Genomic DNA, 20966 nt, shown 5'->3' on the forward strand with positions numbered 1-20966 from the left:
TGTTACCTGATTTAACCCTCATTTAACCCTTTTATTCCCACTTTATTAATGACATTATACGTTCCATTTTGTTAACTACATGGTTTTAAGCAAATTTCAAGAAATAAACTAAACAAAAAGTGCGAATATTTGCACGCGAACTGTTGTTTGATTGACATCGCGTGTCTTGGTCTGACAGCGTGCTTCAAGGAAGAGTACTTCACGTCAAACTTCCGCAGAAATGAACAAAGATTTCACTCGCTATTTTTCACAAATCACTGCTCGTGTTGACATTACGCACCACTAGAGGGCGCACTTTGCTTAACTCAAGGTTATTATGGGTCGTCGTCATTGTTTGCTAGTCAATTTCAAGACATAACTTTGCTCAACTTAAACAGGTTTTAGATTACATGATTTTGCATATTTAGCCGTACTACAGACACTCTCCCAGAGCATCACCCAAATGACACATCTTTTTCAGCGAGGCAGTCAGTAGGCCGTTAGTGCAGGAGGCCCTGGAGCATGTGGAGTATGTGTATTACAGCCTTTGGCCAGCAGAGGGTAATGTTTGGCCCACAATGACCCAAAGTGTTGTATAAAGTAAGATAAACCTTGCCTTAAACTTGTACAGGTTTGCAATTCAAAATGTAAGAACAGTAGGAGAGTAAGAACATGCAATCGAAATCAAGATCAAAATAAAGAAGTAGAAGCCTCTAAGTATAGTTGACAACAATAAATATGGGCTAAGGCCTGCCTCTGTAATGGTGGTGAACTATACATGGCTTTTACCTGCAACAATATTTCATTTTCTGGTCATGTCTGTTCATGGGAGAAAGCTCTACCTATAACAACATTTTAAAAACAAAAAAGACAGAAAGTATGCTATTTCCATAACATATTCTGATGACCAAATATTGATAGAAGCTGGTAACAAGTATCAGTCCTTTCTCATCCTCTTTCACATTCTTTTTCTTTTTTTGTTGTCTTCCTTCCTGGCTAGTTGGCTGTTGCCACACACGCAGATCACCTCCCATTTCTTCAAATGCTACAAAGGTAAAATGAGGAATCTGGGCATCAGACTACAAACATTTACCAAAAGGTTTAGTAGGACACAGCTTTCTCAAAGACTAGTTCTAACTACCAATTCTTTTTCGTAGATGGTACATTGGACATCAGATAAGTATTGTAATTTAAATGTATTTAGTAGTGCTGTCATGTGATTAAAAAAATTGAGAGATTAATTAATTATGATCTGTAATTAATTAATCTAATTAATCTCATTTTAATCTCACCTAAAAATTGCTGAGAAAAGCCTTCAATTTGAGGTATTTTCATTTAAATTCATTATTACATTATTGTGGCAGATCAAAAGACTGATATAGATTAAAAAAAGTGACTTTATAAAGTCATTTATTGTTTAACAAATCTCTTCAATTTGGCTGTTGAGCCCAAGTCTCCATGAATAAGAAACTGTTTGCTGTAAAGTAGCAAAGACAAGGAAATCTGAACATAATAACTTTTGTCTACTTAAAGACAATAAAAAGTCCAGTCTTTCCTTAACCATATTAAAAATATTATTGATAGAGAAATGCTTTATATATGAGATCACTGGTTTTAGTCCTGGTTTAGACCTGCTTTAGTCCTACTTTAGTCCTAGTTTAGTCCTGGAATGGATTAATCCTGGTTTTAGTCCTGGTGTTAGTTCTGGTTTAGTCCTGGTTTTAGTCCTGGTTTAGTCCTGGTTTAGACCTGGTTTAGTCCTGGTTTAGTCCTGGACTGAATTAGTCCTGGTTTTAGTCTTGGTGTTAGTTCTGGTTTAGAGGCTCACAGGAGGAAGCGCGGTTTACGCAGCGTACGCGAGAAAACACGATCCACACGCGGCTCACGGGAGCACGTCGGTGTCCGCGCAGTAACTACGGAAGGAAACGTGGTCCGCGCGTTCTCAGGTTAATGACGATGATGAAGGTGTGTGTTTGTGTTTGTGTGTGTTTGTGTTTGTGTGTGTTTGTGTGCGTTTGTGTGCGTTTGTGTTTGTGTGTGTGTGTTTGTGTGCGTTTGTGTTTGTGTGCGTTTGTGTGTTTTTTGTGTGTGTGTTTGTGTGTGTTTGTGTGTTTGTGTGTGTGTGTTTGTGTTGTGTGTGTGTTTGTGTTTGTGTGTTGCGTTTGTGTTTGTTTGTGTGTGTTTGTGTGCGTTTGTGTTTGTTGTGTGTGTTTGTGTTGTGTTTGTGTGTGTTTGTGTTGTGTTTGTGTGTGTTTGTGTTTGTTTGTGTGCGTTTGTGTTTGTTTGTGTGTTTGTGTGTGTTTGTGTGCGTTTGTGTTTGTTTGTGTGTGTTTGTGTGTGTTTGTGTGTGTGTTTGTGTTTGTGTGTGTTTGTGTGTGTGTCCCCTCATGTGGCAGGTCACTATAGGACAGTAGTGCAGACATCATGAGTCTATGCAGGTTGTTTTCACCAGTGACATTTAAGTTGTAGGCGATTTTATATTTGTTATTTTCTTTTATATTTCACGTCGGGAGAATAATTTCCAAGACACGAATGCGTTTTTACCTGTGCACTGCTGCCTCTGTTCTACTGGCTCTACGACCTCGTCCATTGTGCGACTGACGCCGTAAACGTCGCTCTTACTGCGCGTGTTTTGTGCGGGTTTCCGACAATGAGTGGAATTGCCGAAATTAAAAAATTTATAAATGTGTTTTGTGTGTGTGTGTGTGTGTGTGTGTTGTTGTCCCAACAACACATAAAAACAGGTTTTATAATAAAGCAACTCACATACAGAAACACTAAAGTTAGAGATTAAAAATGAGATTAACGCGATTAAAAAACATAACGCGCTAAATATGACTGTAATTAATTAATCGCAATTAACGCGATAATTTGACACCCCTAGTATTTAGCTGATTTTATTCTGTAATTTTCATTCAGATAATTGGTCATTGTACTGAAGTATCCAACTTTGCAAGACTGAAAAGTCTGAAGAGATCATTGTCACAAAATGTTTGAACTTTATTAAAAGAGTAGCTGTACATAATCAGTAACAGACTTAAACAGCTGTTTAATACTTATAAATGTAAACAAACAATAACAATGACACAATAATGAGCATGAGGAGAAAGAACACCATGTCTGTCCCATATTTTTCTCACAGTTTCTCTGCATTTCAGATTTTAATGTTGTTTCACTTTCAAGTGACATCTGATTATCTGAGTTCCAGTGCAGAGTATTGTACTTAAATATTATTTACTATAACTTATTTGAAATAATAGGCAACTAGGCCTTTAAAGTGCTCAGTACACAATTGAGAGACTGTGACTATGGCCCTAAATTGATGCTAAGCTGAGCCAAATAAAACCCCACAATCTTCAGAACAGAAATGCCTCACTGATATTCCAAGATACGAGCACCTGAAGTGACATGACTATGCCATTCATATACACCCTGAAAGGATTTTTTAAAAACATACTCTAGAGTGCTAAAAGCTATTTTAAGTCTGTGGTCCCTGTGGAGGTTAGCCTGGGTTATCCCTGGAAATGTTCATCTTTTAAATTTGATAGCTGGTTGTGTGTGGTCAATAAACTGAAATATCTGAATTTGGGAACTCACTAAATAACAAAAGTTTCATTTAGAAGAATAAATACAAATGTACAATGTTGTGCTTTTTCAAAAATTCAAAAATGAGTAGGAGGCTAAAATAATGTGTGAGTTAAAAGAAAGTAAAGCACAAATTATAACAGTTATAAGAATGCTCGTTGATACATAGTGAGCTCCATTTGGCACATGTACTAGTTTTTTACTCCACTGTTTTTTATATAGTTGACAACACAAATTTGCTACAATAACTAGAACATCCAAACATCTGAACTGGCTCAGGTCTGCCCCTGCAATGATGGTGAACTGTACAGAGCATTTACCTGCACAACAATATCCCATTTTCTGTTCATGGGAGAAAGCTTTACCTACAGCAACATTTTAAGAAAGAAATAAAGTACGCTCTTTCCACAACATGACCAAATATTGATACAAGCTGGTAACAAGTATCAGTCCGTTCTAGTCCTCTTTCACTTAAACACACACTGACTGTCGTGTGTGTGGCCCATTGCATGCAATATACTCCCAAGATGCATCCAAAATCTCGTTTGAGTCTTTCATCCTGTCCAAGCGGCTGTGGCCGCCGGAGCAGATCACCTCCCATTTGTTCAAATGCAACAAAAGTAAAATGGGATCTGGACATCAGAGTACAATTATTTACCAAAAGCCTGTTTTGTAGTAGGACACAGGTTGGTGTTAATACATTCCTTGGCAGCATACATACATTGTTGTTTAATGGAGTGCTGGATATATGTCTCTCCATGACAGTATAGGCACTGTGCTGAAAATGGGCAGGAGAAAGATTAAGAACAAATAAAAAAGACTGAAAATCTTAGAATAAACAGAAGCCAGTGGCCCATAGGAGCCTGTACAGTAAATAAGAATTGAATATACTAAAAAAAGAAAACTATAAACAAAAAATGTTGCCACAATTGAGAATTCTAACAGAAATCAAACAGATTTTAAAGTAATCCGTGAATACTTAATATAAAATAAGAAAACTTCTTAGTAACAAAAAATTTGAAGTTTGATCCTGAACTGTCTGTTATGTGTAATTGGCAGTGAAACATCACCTAAATTTGCACTAACAAAGTCCCACAGACAAATAGCTACTAAAAAATCCAAATCTTCCTTCAAATCAACCTCCAGATTTGTTTTCCAGAGTGGATAGCTCTGATCTTTCCAGGCAAAAACAGAATTTATGCCTGCTTTTTCTTCAAGTTCCATTCTTCTTTCTCTTCTGCGTCTTGTGAAGGAGAAGCACCAGTCTCCCACCTTCACACATCTTCTTATTTTAAATATATGTTTGCATTGATTTGCATTGTTTCAGTGTCTGTCACGACACCTGCAGTCTATGCCTCACGTGTATCACAAGGCTGTGGCTTTGTGCAGGTTCACTGAGAAATGTTGATAATTAAAAAAAACTAAAAATATAAAAGGAACATAGTTGGCCTCTGAGTGAGTCCGAGGCTCACTGTGTAGTGGTGGAGGCTGGTGAATCTGTAGAGTTCACACACAGCTCTCCTTGGTCTTACTGTCCATGAGGAAAGAGCTGAGTTGTGAAATGTCCACTACTACAGCATCTCGCTTATTCAGATGGACGTGGTCCTCATCACTTTGGTCCTTGGCAAAATTAACAAAAACCTTCAGAGATAAGAAAAGAAGAATTAGGATCATTATTACCCAACATTTCACATTTGTTAAAAGATGTATCATCGTGTTCAAGGGGATTTCAAAATGAAATAAAATGCAAAAACAAAACAAAAAACAAGGACATAGGAAGCAGTGTCTTACTTGGTCTAAAGTTGTCTGGGACACGGAGTAGTCCTCTATGCTGAGTGTCTCCTTGTTCTTGGAGAGTAAGGAGAAGATGCGGGCGAGTGAGGTGAGGGAGGAGGGGAGCTGGTATTGCAGCATGTTGCGATGTTTCTCTTTTAGAGTACTTCCTGGAAGCTCCTGCTCAATAAACTCCATCACCGGCCTAAGGTCGGGGTCCGGCCCCGCCACGCGCAGAATAATAGTGTAACCATCACCGAATCTGTAACATACACGCACATTAAAATTTACATGTATATAGTGTATTTATGGGTACTTAATGAGCATGCACTGGTAATTGCTTACTTGTTTTTAAGGTGTTGCACACTGCCCAAACAGCGGAACCTGCCATTAACCATGATGGCCATTCTGGTGCAAAGTGCCTCACACTCTTCCATACTGTAAAAATATCAACCACAACATGTCAGGGCACTAAGGGCAAGGATAACTAAACTACTTAAACTTAAACTACTAAATGACTTACCTATGGGAAGTCAGGACGACTGATCGTCCTTCTTTGATGATACTAAGTATAGCATTCCACAGGGCTCGACGTGCTTTGGGGTCCATGCCTGTTGTTGGTTCATCCTGTGAAATGAAAACACATTGCTATAGTAACTCAGGACAATGTATGTGATCAGTATGAGCAGAATCATCATTTACCAAAAACACAACAGGAGGCCCTCCAATCAGAGCGATGGCAGTGGAAAGTTTCCTCATATTTCCTCCGCTGTAGCTGCCCGCTGACTTATCCACATATTTGACCAAGCCCAGCTTTCGAATGCCCCACTCCGCAACCTTAAAATGAGAATATTATTTTAATATAGAAACAAGATTACAGCTGTGATATTATGACTTGAATGCTGGAACATGAAAGCATGTTCCAGGTTGAAACACAGACCTCACAAACTTCCTTCTCAGGCACTCCTCTCAGAATGGCATAAAACTCCAGGTGCTCTCTGCCTGTCAAAAGGTCGTTAATGGCATCAAACTGAGGACAGTATCCCATGTTCTGGTGCACCTCGTCAATTTCTGTTGTCACACTGAGAGGAAGATAAAAGACAGAAAAGTCAACGCATGAATACAATACATACACACATAACACACATAAAATACATTAGACAACATCAGACTTCTTACCTCTTTCCAGCCAGGTAGGCTTCCCCGCCAGTGACCTCTGAGTCTCCCGTAAGCATTTTAAATGTACTTGTTTTTCCTGCTCCATTCACTCCCAGCAAACCAAAGCACTGCAGAAAAGATGGTCCCCAAATTAAAACTTGTGATGCCTTATACAAATTCTTGTGTGAAAGTTGTTGAAATAGGCTGAGCTCTACCTCTCCAGGGGGAATGCCCACACAGAGCCGGTCCACTGCAGGCTTCTGCTTTCTCTTGTAAATCTTTGTGAGCTGCCGGAGCTCCAGGATATCTGTTTGTCCTCCTCCACTCAGGATCCTCTGACGCTCCCTGGCCACATCTTCATCCTCTTCTCCAATAGGCTTCAAGTGACTAGTGGATGACCTGTTATGTTAGAGTGGAAAACAAGTTGTTTGAGAGTTAGTGATTCTTAAAACATTTGTCCATATTTGGTTAAGTTAATTATTTTTCTTAATTTAGGGCAATTTGAAAATGTGTGATTATATGTAGTCCAGACTAAAAACAAGTTTCAAAATCACTGCACTAGATAGATGCAATATTGCAGTATTGTGTACCTGGCCTTGATGCAGAAGCGGTACTGTATCAGGACAGTGATGAAGAAGAAGACCACGCCCTCAATAGCCATTGCAAACAGGTTCTTTCCCACCATGTCCCAGGCCAGAGGGGAGCGGAAACGGTTTTCTCCTGTGCAAATAAAATTAAAACAATTTAAATACTACATAAGTACAACTAAATACTTGAGGTGTTAATAGATCATTTGTACTCACCAAAGCGTTCAAGAGCATCTGCCATTGCCTGATTCTTCACCATATCAATCAGACCTCTTCCCAGACAGAAGTGAGGGAAAATCAGGAAGACGTTCTTTAGGACGTCATTAATGCCACCGATTTCCTGGAAGGAAACCACAAATATTTAGTTATGTAAACATTTGTAACACATGTTAGATTCATAAAAAAGAACAAGTACTTACATTGCTTCCAAACAGCTCCAAGACAAAAGTGGACACGCTACCATTGATCCCTATAAGTATGTTGACACTGGTCAGAACTACATAAGCTGTGCTGGGGATCTTGAAGAAGAATGAGGCTGGGTACATCAGAGGAGTGATAGACCACCTGCGTAAGAACAAAAGTCATTTTAATGGAGGCCTAATATCAAACAGTTGTGTGAATAAGAGCAATGATGTTTTAAACACTGACCCATAGAGCAGGAGCAGCAGAGCCAGCACAGGGAGGTTTGTGGAGGAGACATAAGCGTCTTGTTGGAAGCACACAAAAATGATGATAACCAGAGTGGCTGGGACAATGTAGTTACACTGTAAAAAGAAAAATATTTCAACATTTGTGCTTGATCTAATAACATTTTGACTTGAAAAATTACAACAACAAAAAAAAGTATTCTCTACCAAATATGTCTGATTATATTGCTGTAAATCTGTGTAAGAACAAGTAGTAGACCCTTAATTGTAGATAAAAATAGAGTACTTACCATATCCCAGACAAAGTTGGCAAGCCAGTAGAGGAAGGGCTGCACTCCACTGATAAACTGTAGATGTTTAGCTTTGTTGACTCTTTCCTGGATGAGGAAGACCACAAAACTCGCCGGGACGAAAGACATGGCAAAAATGACGCAGATGGACACCAGCACATCCACTGAGGTCGTCATACTGCGAAACAGGAAGAAAATAAAATGTGTGAATTTTACCATTTAATGTAATCAAAATAGTACTTCTTATATCACTTAAACTCACAGTGCGACTTGCGACAGCTGCTCTTTGGTAAGGTTGAGGGGGTGATTGTGGACTGTGATGCCAAACTTGGAGGGGTCTTTGTCCGCTGGGAGACTTGCCCTCAGGATGCCATTGTTCATGACATTCAGAAATGATGCAATGCTGTGCCATCCCTTGTTATTAAACCAGATCTATATAGAGAAAAAAACATGTTAGATATAAATCACAAATGCAAAACACAGTATGTATAATACGGTAATACATGATTTAACTTATTTCTAGTGATTATGGTCAAACAAAACTGTACCCATTAGACTACCTTACATGAATGCAATAACATGAACTGCATATAGTGAAAGCATGTGGGGACGAAGACTGAATGGGACTATTGATTGAGTGGATGAATGATTGCATGTACGCCATCAACCAATCCAGGGATTTAAGGTGGAAATTAGCAATCTGCTATAATCTGGCACAAACACTCTGTGTAGATCAATGTTTTTATGTGCATTGCTCCTTAAAACTAAACAATTAAACTAAACTATCTGATAGTGGATTTAATTAGTTTAGTTGTGAGCTAACCTTGACATTATTGTTGGTGTCCAATCCTCCAATAAAACTGGAGAGACTGTGGAAGAAGCGATCTGCTGCTGTTCCCTGGAGAGAAGTGCGGTCAAGAGGACAGTTAAGGACATGCTAACCCAGCACAAATATCTAATCTAGGTAAATCTAGGTAATCTGAGGTAAGAGCAATAAAAAACATAACTGGGAAGAAAATAAGCAAAAGTATGTGTTGAAAATTGTATTATCTTAGTTTTTCTTACTCTCTCCAGTCGGAAGCGTTTCCTGAGTTGAGCAATAGCTTCATCGATTTCATCTCGCTGTGACAAAAGATGAGAATTCCTGGCACCCAATGAAAATCCACCATATCTGTGTAAAAATAGCAGTGAAGGACGTATTATATTTCACTACTTTGGTGCATAAATATACAATCAAGGTCTCAAAGGGAGAGGTAAGATAATGTACCTGAACTCATTGACCCAAATCTTGTTTTTCAGGCTGAAACAGAAAGTAAATTGTTGATAAACTGTTTCTTTGATTGAAACATCTTAATTTTTGTATTTATTGTAGGAATAGTTGTAAAAGTAGGTTACCTCTTTCCAATGATTTGAGCGTAGGTTTTGACCAAATAGTCTGAGATGTTTCTGCCTGTCAAATTCTGAAGTGTGTCTGTTTCACTGATCTTTGTCTACAAAAGTTAAATAAATTGTTAGTTTTATAATTCAATATAAATAATTTAATAATCAAATAAAATGTTAAAATGTATAACCTGTGGAGGAGGCAGACCCCCAGCACCAGCAGGGCACTCAGGTAACATCCTCTTGCGCCCCCCACAGCTGCAGCTACAAAGAGGAGAGGGATTCTCCATGGTCCAGTTTCCATTCTCAAACATCTGAGAGACACTCAGGGGCACCTCAGGCACCGACCACTCCTCTTCAACAGTCGTACAAGGTGCATCCCTGAAAAACAATAAATGCATTATTAAATGGTCTTCACTTTACTTGCTATTCATATTTTACCAAAACAACTTACGGTATAGGTTCCCCTTCCATACAATGTGTCCCAAACCCTGGTTTCTCTGTCAAAGCACTTTGTAGCTTGTTTATATGAGGATCGTCTGGCATATCATTGCTGCAATAAGAATGCAAAATGGAAAATTAAAATAAGATTTGTTTATGTAGATGGCAACATTGAATGAAATGTGCATCTTACCTGATGAAGGTGAACTGTTCTCCATACATGCTGGGGTGCAGGGGAAGGCTGGGGTACTTTCCAAAAGGCGGCACAATCAGACTAAACACCAGAGCGATGCAAACAAAAACTGCAGGAAGCACAATCTGAAAAATAATATACATATTTGTTATTATACAGGCAACACTTTTATCACATTCATTACTTCACAATTATTAGGGCTACACAATATCACATTTGAGTTCTTTACATAAATCACAACTCTAATCTCAATTCTTGACAGGAAAATTTTAAGAAATTTTAAAAGGCTTTGAAAATACCTGAGCGAAAAATCCCTTTCTGGAGCGTTGAGCGTAGAGAAACCGTTTCCACAGCAAAGCCACAAACTGCTGCCTCTTCAGACTCCATCCTTTGACTTGGTACGACCCTTTGCCATCTGTGCCACTCAGCCAGTCTGTCTCACGGGATTCTGAATTCACATCGAGAATAAAGATACAGGAAATGTGAGCAAGAAGCATTTCTGCAAATCAACTTTAAATCTGGATCTGGATCCTCTATCACCTTCTGAGTCATTAAAATCAAAGTCGTCCTCAGTGAAGGGCTTCAGGCAGCTCTGGTGGTCTCCAAAAGCATGACGACGGCGTGTCCTTGTCGGCACAACCCCGTCTAAGAAGAAAGTAATTGAACATTTAGCTCTGTTCACTTTGTGCAGTCAAATGCTCCAAATGTAACACTGTTAAACCAGTATAATTTTATTTTATAGAATTTAAGAATGATAAAGCATTTACCTGAAAGCTCGACTGCATCCACGCCACTATCTTCAGCCACTTTTAAGAAGATCTGCAGAGGTAAACAAAACTTAAAATACAGAACACTGAAGTGATCATTATCTTAGGTGCTCCTTCATGACCACAAAAGGTTGGCTGTAGGATTGTGCAGTTAATGTAATTTTAATCCTGATTCAGTCATATCTAATTGGCAATGATCAGCGTGAGTCTTTATAATCAAGAGGTCCACAGCCAATCCACTGTCAGTAACTGTGGTTTATAGCAGAACAAACTTTGGAGGAAAAACACTTGAACAAATAAAATGTTGCGCTAAATCAATCTAGATCATATCAGTTTTCCTGGCCTGTACCTCCTCCAGTGTTGTGTCAGATATTCCATAACTTGAGATTCCCAGATCAGTCAGACGATCATCCAGCTCATGGAAAAGCTCCACAAAAGCTCCATCTTTGGCTGATTGGTACGGTAGGACATAGGTCAACTCATGTCCAAGGTCCTCCACCATCCGTGCATCTGGGACATGCTTGAAAATCACATTGGAGATCAAAGACACATCTGCAACACAACAAGACAAAAATTTAAGTTAATGAACAGTGGCAAAGGGTGCAAATGGATTAACTGTTCTTCAGTAAAACTGAAAATATTTTAAAATGTATTCTCACCAATTGTAGTTGTTTCACTCTCTGGTTCACTCCCCAATCCTGCATCTGAACTGCTTTCTGAAACACTGTCCTCCTGAAGAGAAAACGCAAAATTAACAAACATGATGAAATTCAAATATGTATAATTTATAACTATACAACACAACTGATTAATATGTTACCTTTTCCACTTTTTTGGTATAGGACACAGTGCTGGCTGAATTCCTGCAAGACTGAAGGGTTAAGTCATAGTCCCGTTTGACCAGGGTCAGGTAGTAGCCGGTTCCCAGGTGAGTCTTCAGGAAGAGGGAGGAGCCAACACAGCACAGCTTTCCGTGGGAAATAATTGCAATACGATCGCCCAAGATGTCCGCTTCATCCATGTGGTGGGTGGACAGAATGATTGTACGACCTGTGATACAAACAATATAGTAGCAAATATTCCAAAAAAAAAAAAAACATTTTGAAATTCTTCGTTTAATGGAGCTGTTTTTACCTTGTCTGTACTTAAGCAGAAGATCCCAAATGCCTCTGCGAGCGTAGGGGTCGACACCAGCAGTGGGCTCATCCAGGATCACAACCTTTGAGCCTCCAACAAAAGCAAGCGCTACAGACAGCTTCCTCTGCATGCCACCTATATGCAGTACAAGACAAGCAGGTCAACTAACCAAATTTTAAACATGATTTTCTATTTGACCTGATGAAAAAGTACGGTTGTAACTGACCAGAAAGAGTGCTAGTTCTGGAGGTTCTTTTGTGGGGCAATCCGACATCATTAACTATCTGCTCCATTTCTGCCTTCACCTTCTCTTCAGGCAAACCCTTAAGGCGAGCATAGAACCAGATGTGTTCCTCCACGGTCAGCCTTGGTTTAAATAAAACAGCAAAACATCAAATTAGTTATTATATGTCCTGATTTGAACTATACAAAGGTTTAGGAAGCCTGAATACTGAAAATACTTACATGCTGAAAAGAACGTTATGTTGAGGGCACACTCCCAAATTTTGGCGTATGGTGCTTAGTTCATTGCGAATGTCTTTTCCGAGGATGTAGGCAGTACCTGAAGTGGGTGGGAACAGCCCAGTCAGAATGGACCTATTGGGAACAAAACAGGAGAATATTAGCTCATATGTTAAGGTAATTTCAGTGTTTATAAGCCCATCTTAACGGTGCATAATGACAATTTTCAGGTAGATAATCCACGAAATGTCTCATGGAAATGTTATTGCTTTGCCTGGAATCTCCAACAGATGCTTTATTCTCTACAAATCTGATCTAGAACTTGGCCTAATTGCGAAACCTGCTTGCCTCCATGGAAATCGAAAAGTTTTATGCCATACTGCAGAACATTCCAAGCAAAGCAATAATTTCACCATGGTGAAAGTTACATAGTGTACCTTTAAGTAACCCAAAATATACATTGATGTATGAAAAAGCTTACATAGTTGTGGTCTTGCCGGCTCCATTGTGTCCAAGGAATGAGGTGATCTGGCCTTCATAAAATCTCAGAGTTAGTCCGTCAACAGCCAGTTTGTTTCCATGGCTGTACACTTTCACAAGATTTTCAATGTATACGCCAGGTTCAATGTGGCCAGGCTCCTCTTCAATGCACAGATCTGTAAATCAAGAACAGAAATATATAGGAAACTTTAAAAAAAATCATGTTTCAATTTCATTGTAAGATTAAGTCCACTGCTTATACCTTCAGGATTGCTTTTCGACTGAGAGCTTGAGAGGTTTTTGTTTTCTTTTTCTCCACACCAGTATGTCCGAGTGAAAGGGAAGTACCATGGTCTGGGAATACCATATTGTCCAGGGAATACAGCCTCAATGTACCAGGTCATAATTCCATACAGTACAGCATCAAACAGCATGAGGCAGATAGATGTGGTCAAGTTGTAGCTGTCATCCTCCAGGGGACTGGCCAGCAGATTGGACCACTGGATCCCCACTCCTTGCTCTTCAAACAGGGCAAAGTACTCGCAGCCAAAGCCAAAGGCCACAGGTGACAACAGACTCTGCAAAGAAATTAAGGAAGAGTTTATAAATACCTAGGTATTAATCAAAGCCAAAGCACTATCCCAAGTAGATAAATCATTTGGCTTGATCTATCCATGTGTTACAAATTAACAATTCAAAAAAACATATATCTTTTGAATAGAAAAATTTAAAAAGTACATTAAATTCTATAAATATTGTGTTTTTACTTAGCATTGTGGTTTTGAAATTGGTATCAAGTTTCAAAACAGAGAGTTGTGAAAATACCAGTCACAAAGTAAATGGGCTTAATTTTATTCCCTTACTGTTAGTGAAGGATTTATAATTTTGTGATAATTTCATGAACATACCACTACAACTTTGGCTCCAAATCCCACGTAGTCTTGCCAGGCCACACAGAGCACATAGGGAAGGTAGAGGGTGAAGTAGATGATGCCACCGCATGCTGCTGCCAAGTTAGCACGTGAAAACAGGGTGCTAATCAGGAAACACTGCATTATTGTGACCACTCCAAATGATCCCAAGAACAGGAATACCACCCCTGAGTCACTATAGGGCAGCAGGTTTCCCATCTGAACGGACAAAGAAGAATGATGTTACACAAATAGCTTTGTGATAAGTGCATTATGGTGAGATCATTTGTTTGTGGATAAAACAGTCAGATGATGCATGACAACACAGTGAATGCAAAGATAATTGATTTGTTTTAGCTCAGCATTCTTAAGTACTGATCTAATATTTGCTAGTTTCCAATACAAACCTTGAGTAGCATCACCAGTAAACCAGCGCTGATGAGAAGTGGTATAAGGCTGCTGATGAACCAACTGAGCCATAGAATGCCATTGTTCAGCCCCATGATTCGCATAGTCTCCTTAAGTCGTGCCTCTTTCTCATAGACCACTCCTTTGATAATGATGGCCACGGAGTACATCCACGCCAAGGTCATGAAAAGCGGCATAGAGCGGCTCATCACTCGGAGGAATCTGAAAATTAGCAGACAAAAATGTGAAAAAATGAATTTATATTTCAGCACATGTTTTAATACAGAATGAGTGCTTACATGTCATCTACATAACAAGGATAGGGCATCTGCTGAATGTAGATTCCAGTCCTCTCCTTGGTTCCAGTGATTGCTCGGATTATTCCATGTTCAATGACGTCCTGCAAGTAGGAAAATCCGCCCCAAACGTACCTCAGATCCTCAAAGGGATCTGCTCTGGGACCCGGATCCCAATATCTACAGAACAAATAAGATTAAATTTTAATGTCACTGTCAAAGAAAATAATGAAATATTCTTTAGAGCATCCGCATATGATGTAACGTGTAAAACAAAGGTACAAGACCCCATTAAATGAACCCAGAACATGCACGTTATAAATAGTAACAGTCTCAGTAGCAGTATAATGTCAATTATCTTATGAAACAAAAATATGATCAGATTACAGAAAAACAGGTTCTTACGCGTCTTTGATCTTGTTTGTCCTTTCCACGTTGTCAATGTCCATGCGAATTTTGTAGTTGACGTTGGGGGGCAGATCTGAACTGCTGCTACCGTGGGAGATGTCTGGAAACACTATTCCTGCCCAAAACTTTTGGTTGTCAAGGAGGCCCATAGATTTGTTTACCAGCCGCTCCTCATTAGCAACAGGCTCGAGCTTGTCCAGATTCACACACTATTTGAAAAACAAAAAAAACAGATTTTATAAATTAATTATTTTTAACATGTTTTTTTTTTCTTTTTCAAAAATAGCTGAAAAAAGTTATTGTTTACGCAGTCCTGACAGATTAGCTTGCGTATCTAAGTTGACAAAATTGACCTTTTCAATCATTGGTGCCGGAATTCAATATAAACATACTCATAACTCCACACAGACATGACTTTTATGACCCTCTCAGCCTTGAAGCAGTTTGTTGTGTGAAAGCCTTTAGAATATCTTTAGTGAATCGCTGTGAGTCGGTCAGTGGGTCGCTTTACATGGACAGCCAGAGTCATAAACTTTAATTGTAAGGAATTTTATAATTTACCTACACTTAAAAATGTTACTTCAGAAACATGGATTATAACGCATGAGACTATTTGAAGCACCAATTTATTATGAGTTATTTTCAATTTAGGTCAATGAAAAAGATTTGACTAATGTGTTTGAAAAGAGCATGAAAATTGATTAGCACTTGGCAGGGCAATAATAGTGGTAGTTGTTGTGGGTAAACCTTGGCGCTCCACTGACCTACAAGAGCCAGAGTGCTTTGGTACACTGAACACTGCAATAATTAAATTTGAGAGAGAAACAAATTAAATTTAAGGACATTTAGCAGTGATTTAGTCCCATCAAAAACAACATAATACAAGTACCAAGCATACAATTTGACCTGACCTAGAAAGCCAAGAAAAAACATTTAACCTCGGTCACCACAAGGCTTAAGTCACTGTGTCTGTGGGACACAATGACCTAAATGTGATATATTAACAGTATTAAGAAAAGCAAGAATCAAACCTTACATCTTATTTTTCTAATGTAGTATTTTTCACTCTCTTGTATATTGTGGAGTAGAAAACTGACCTCCATGAAGCGGGAAATGGTCTGTATGGCCTGGTCGGTCTCATTGAAAACCTCCTTCCAGGTGTAGCCTACAGACTGAGGACCCTCAGACACTTTGGACAAAAACCGCGCCACATCGGACACTTTCCACTCCGTGCCACTCAGCTGTGTGTTGAAGAATGAAGCACTGGCATTGTTCTGCAGTAATGTCTAAAGATAACAAAACAACCAAGTTATGTACAATATACTCAAATTTCTCAGCAAAAATCTGATATGTATTTTTACTATGATGTGGTTTTCACACTCTTAAGCAGGGGCGGTATTTTTACATGGTGGGGACTAAAATCTGCATACACTAAAAATCTGTCCCCTATAATTTAAATTCTTCATTAGATCAACAGCATGTTTATGAACATAACTTTGCAATTCCGGCTTTGGCCACTAGATGGAAGTTGATACAGTATTATGGAAGTGGTATTATTATGTTTGCCAATGCAGCTTAGTGATTATAAACTGTATTTGCTGTAGCCAAACCAACATTGCATAAGAACATGTATTGTAATCCTTTTGGTGTTAGCGTACACAGAGGGACAATCTATTTCTACTGATTAAAGCAAGTTCAAAATGATTACATTAGTAGATATGTCTTTATGACTAAATACTGTTGAGGCTCCCCTCTGTCTGAACTACTTTTTGTGATTGTGGTCCATCTCATGACATGGATGCATTTTTGTTACACATATTTGTCCATGTAGACAGAGTAAATCCTTTGGGTATTCTGAGTGGTCACTTTGTCTTTGAAGGTCACTCTAAGGACTCTATTACAGTTGAGACACCCAGATACAAAGATAACTATAAACAGGAAAAACATTTAGACAAGTGTTTGTACGTGACGTCAGCACAGTGGACCCACCCTGACTAAGTCCATTTCCTCGCTGTTCTCCATGAAATTCCAGATTTTAGGTCTCATTTCTTCCCACATGCCGCCAAGATCCCGCAAGACACCAAACTCCTGGAATGTCTTATTAACCTGCAAAATAACCACAAGATTGTAGTTTATCAATTATTATTTAGAAAGTAGCCCTTAGTTTTAATAATATATGACTTTACAACTGTACCTCGTGGATTATTCTCTGTGTTGCTGGAGTGTCTGGAGTGTAGAGGATCTTGCCCATCAACAGAGGCTTCAAGGCCCTCCAGATCATTCGAGAAATAGGGCTGGACTCAAGGCTCCGCATCAGGTTGTTGCAATATGGAGCTGGGAAACCAATACCAATATATTCCTTTACTTTGTCCATTAGAGATTCATCATCTTTTAAAATATCTCTGTGTAACATGAACTTAGTTCCAGAGAAGATGTATTAAAGCTATTATGGTAATTCTTAAGTAAAAAAAGCATTAACCCAAGGCAAAATAAATTAGATTTGACATCAACATTAAAATCTAAAGAGTGAATTGGATCAAAAACAACAAAAAATGTGACTATATATAAGATATATTTTTATAATTATTTAGCCCAAATAAAAACCCATAACAGTCAAATAAATGTAACAAAAATAAAATTCAAAAAGTGAACTTACTTGAGGAGTTGTCATACACTGAGACAGGTTCAATCTCGCTGTCGTTGCCATGGTTTCCAAACAAGGCCTTGTAGTTGTTGTCTTCGTACCAGTTGAGGGACTTGATCTTGAGGCCGCCGCCTTCAGGGTGCCCACACACGATTCGTGACACAGCCTGGTACATCTGGTTTGGGGAGCCTGTGGCGTTTCCGGTGAGATACAGGATCTCTCTGCGCATGTCCTTCCAACTGTCAATACTACCGAGCTGAAGGGACAGAACATATATTTAAGCATATTTTTAAATACAAAAATTGACAGTCGAAATTGCCTTAAAGTTCAGCATCAAAGCACACAGGAGTGTGCCTATGTTCCACAGCCATGGTCTCTTAAATGTAAAAGATATTTTTGAAACTAAATCCATAACACCCACACTCACTTTGCCCCCAACCTTAAACACAAACTCAAAACCAGGTCCTATCTTAATCATAAACCTACAACTCAAAAACATGGAAAAATGCAGGTGTGGGAACATAGAGCTCACCCCCATGCCATCCTCACCTAACAATTTTGAAGCAGTGTACATAAAAAATGAGAAAATCAGCTACATCTGGCAATCACAAACATCACAATTGTTCTTATAATAAATGTCTGAAGGGGAAACTGATGTAAAGGCTAAAATATATACAAATCACTGCATACCAAGAGGCCTTTTGTTTTGGCACAGACAACTCAAAACAAAAACAGAAAATGTACAAATATTTCTCAAATCGAAACCCATCACATTCACTTCCAGAATAAGACATCTTTGTATTCTCCAGGACATTGTTACAGTCACTATTGCCATGAGATTAATGCATAAGGTTAAATTGCCTTGAACATATTGTTCAGGTTAAAGGTACAGAGGTTAAAAGCTACACTTGCTGTTGCTTCGCTATTACCTATCACAACACAGTCGGTGTATTTAAACTATGTGAAAGTGGTTGTGTGTGGTGTGGGAGATTTTAAGTTACAGTGTGCTTTTTGGCGTCCTAGACTTCAACTACGTCAGGGTGGAGACAGTTCACACTTAGCCTCCTGTCTCAATGCGATAAATTTAAATAGTGTCAGCTTGCTATCTCAACCTGTTAAGAATTTATACAGGTGTGAATTTTATTTCAGGTCACATAACCTAATGTTGCTAATGTGCTATTGTTACACTTATATAAAATGCATTTATAGCTGTATTACATAAGGTTTACACAAATAGTTATGTATGTTTCATGCTATAACAGACAAAGAATTGCAGATTATAATAAATACTTGTACAATTATTACATTGTGTTGCAGCAGTGAATCACATTGAGGTTATTACGGGTCAAGAAACAAGTCCATACAAGTTCCAATGATAACTGGCCTATGTCACAAACTCATGATCGGGAAGGAATGAAAGTGGGAGGAAATTTTTGTCCAAGTACCGAACAAAAGGCTAAAAATGTGAGTTTGTTTACCATGCAAGATTATGATAAAATACAGTTAAAAGGTTGTTGAAATCAAGAATCTTTATCAGTTTCTATGTATATGTTGTATAATAAGAAGGGGCGCCATGCTGTGTTGTAAGACAGGAGCGAGAGGTGCTACCAGAAGATTCCAGAACAAAGAGTTACTATAGGTCATTCTTCTAATAGGCAGCCTACACAAGTACAGCCATATTATGTTCAAACTGTAGCTGAATACACAGTAACTACCAAACAAAAGGATATATTTACGCTAGGGTGAGCCAAAACAGAGGCTGCTCACAATAAATAACATTCTTGTTGACTTCAAATATTTTTTTTTTTGGTTGTTTTTTTTTGCGCTTTTTGCTTGCAATTGGACCGGTCACAAAGCTTTGATTTAGCTCTGGTTTCAAACTGAAAGAAAGTGAGACTTCTCAGTTCGCTACTGAAAACACTGTGGTTACCTTACAGCTGTAATACAAAACCAGTCACATGTTTCCTGCTTTATAACCCACAATTTTGTTTGCATGTTCAAGTTTAAGCAAGTTTAAGAAAACTAAAAATTGGGCATCCCATCTTGTATTTACTCAAATTACTGTCTCGCATTTAAAACGTGTCAGTGGCTCTGTGTGTCAAGTATGCGGTGTTTATCATTTGCTGAAAGGTGGTCAGTGTTAACAGGAAGGGCCAGATGACTAACACTAAAACATATGCATACAGTACATCCTCAGAGCTGCCAGCAACTAGGTGACATGAAGCTTAAAATTGCCCCTGAGTTACCTCGAGGAGCAGACTGACAGAGGTTACTAGAGTTCATACAGCCTGAGGCCAGAAGAACTTGGTAACACATTTAGGCCAATGCAAAAAAATGGCCCGCAAATTTGTTATTGGTGATGAATTATTGGCAAACTGTGTACTACTACTACTACTACTACTACTACTGTAGATATATTTTCTAGGTATTTCATGGTTTTCAGGTTACATCAGTGTATTTTTGTACTGTGCAGGCCTGAGACCTTCTGGTAAACTGTGATAATCTCCTTTAAGTAAAACTAACAATGTATTAAAAGGGCAGCAATGCAGTAATCATTATGGCGAAACACTGAACAGCGTATACCAGGCACTAATTAAGTAACTGTGTTAGGCTTTATATAATTCACACAAGCCTGCCATGGGCATAGCAGACTTTTAATGTGGTTGGCTAAATGTCTTGAAATATCAAATTACATTATAGATGTTCTTCCAACCACACAGACAGGAAATCCTATCCCGCTATCTCGTACAGCTGGGTCTATAGTTTTGCCAGATCAACAGAACAAGAGTCTAACAGGAGGCTTCTATGTACTGTGAATATGCAATGTGATCCTGAGCTGTGATCCGGGAGCACTGGTTTACATTAGATTACAGCTTTGTAGGAACTGTACTAGGCTGCACACATGTTGTAGTTATTTGGGATTTCAGGGGGTGGATTTAAGTTGAATTATCAGTATCAAACCAAAGCTCAGAATGAACTTTTTAAATAGTGTATAAAATGTTAAACAATGACATTATTATTTCATAAATTGTGTTTTCTTTATGTTTTTTCTTTATATTGTATTTTTCGATATATTATATATTTCTTTTAAAAATGCTGAACATTTAATACAGTAATATAATCGAATCTGTTGAGCTCATTAAATGGTATGTTCTGATTTATTCTTAGAAACCATTGATTAACGGGGCAAATATTAGTGTCTGAACTTTGGAATCAAACAGTGAAGACAGGTGGTCCGATGCGTGTTGTAACATGGAGGATGTTTAATTTACCTCCACGGCCAGAGCACCCAGACTTTCCAGGAGACTGTCCGTCGCAGCAGAGACTTCCTGAACCACTTTGGGATCAGTCTTCACATCTTTCTGTTGAGAAAAATCATTGTAAAATTGTTAATATTACAACTCAAACTGAATAGTTTCC

The 20966-nt window shown here is 38.6% G+C and overlaps 1 protein-coding gene across 2 annotated transcripts in view; it reads right to left on the bottom strand.

Moving 5' to 3' along the window:
* Positions 1-2958: 2958 nt before the first annotated feature.
* LOC110166147 (phospholipid-transporting ATPase ABCA1) overlaps positions 2959-20966 on the bottom strand; it is a 29914-nt gene continuing 11906 nt past the window's right edge. For both annotated transcript variants that reach the window (XM_055158770.1, XM_020931348.2), the window contains exons 8-48: positions 20819-20908; positions 17559-17802; positions 17097-17236; positions 16892-17008; positions 16000-16188; positions 14900-15111; positions 14498-14674; positions 14198-14420; positions 13788-14009; positions 13142-13457; positions 12881-13055; positions 12403-12534; positions 12164-12303; positions 11935-12072; positions 11621-11850; positions 11460-11532; positions 11150-11352; positions 10801-10852; positions 10574-10678; positions 10333-10481; positions 10034-10158; positions 9854-9952; positions 9591-9780; positions 9415-9509; positions 9287-9319; positions 9085-9190; positions 8843-8917; positions 8282-8451; positions 8020-8197; positions 7731-7846; positions 7502-7646; positions 7299-7422; positions 7086-7215; positions 6711-6894; positions 6517-6623; positions 6278-6419; positions 6040-6174; positions 5861-5964; positions 5683-5775; positions 5356-5599; positions 2959-5205 (exon numbers count right to left, since the gene is read on the bottom strand). In XM_055158770.1, coding sequence (XP_055014745.1) covers positions 5071-5205; positions 5356-5599; positions 5683-5775; positions 5861-5964; positions 6040-6174; positions 6278-6419; positions 6517-6623; positions 6711-6894; positions 7086-7215; positions 7299-7422; positions 7502-7646; positions 7731-7846; positions 8020-8197; positions 8282-8451; positions 8843-8917; positions 9085-9190; positions 9287-9319; positions 9415-9509; positions 9591-9780; positions 9854-9952; positions 10034-10158; positions 10333-10481; positions 10574-10678; positions 10801-10852; positions 11150-11352; positions 11460-11532; positions 11621-11850; positions 11935-12072; positions 12164-12303; positions 12403-12534; positions 12881-13055; positions 13142-13457; positions 13788-14009; positions 14198-14420; positions 14498-14674; positions 14900-15111; positions 16000-16188; positions 16892-17008; positions 17097-17236; positions 17559-17802; positions 20819-20908 — 6057 coding nt within the window. In that variant the 3' untranslated portion in view covers positions 2959-5070. The remainder of the gene's footprint in view (positions 5206-5355; positions 5600-5682; positions 5776-5860; positions 5965-6039; positions 6175-6277; positions 6420-6516; positions 6624-6710; positions 6895-7085; positions 7216-7298; positions 7423-7501; positions 7647-7730; positions 7847-8019; positions 8198-8281; positions 8452-8842; positions 8918-9084; positions 9191-9286; positions 9320-9414; positions 9510-9590; positions 9781-9853; positions 9953-10033; positions 10159-10332; positions 10482-10573; positions 10679-10800; positions 10853-11149; positions 11353-11459; positions 11533-11620; positions 11851-11934; positions 12073-12163; positions 12304-12402; positions 12535-12880; positions 13056-13141; positions 13458-13787; positions 14010-14197; positions 14421-14497; positions 14675-14899; positions 15112-15999; positions 16189-16891; positions 17009-17096; positions 17237-17558; positions 17803-20818; positions 20909-20966) is intronic.

The sequence above is a fragment of the Boleophthalmus pectinirostris genome, unplaced genomic scaffold, assembly GCF_026225935.1.
Source record: "Boleophthalmus pectinirostris isolate CB_2022bp ecotype Guang Dong unplaced genomic scaffold, ASM2622593v1 HiC_scaffold_22, whole genome shotgun sequence".
NCBI lineage: Eukaryota > Metazoa > Chordata > Actinopteri > Gobiiformes > Gobiidae > Boleophthalmus > Boleophthalmus pectinirostris.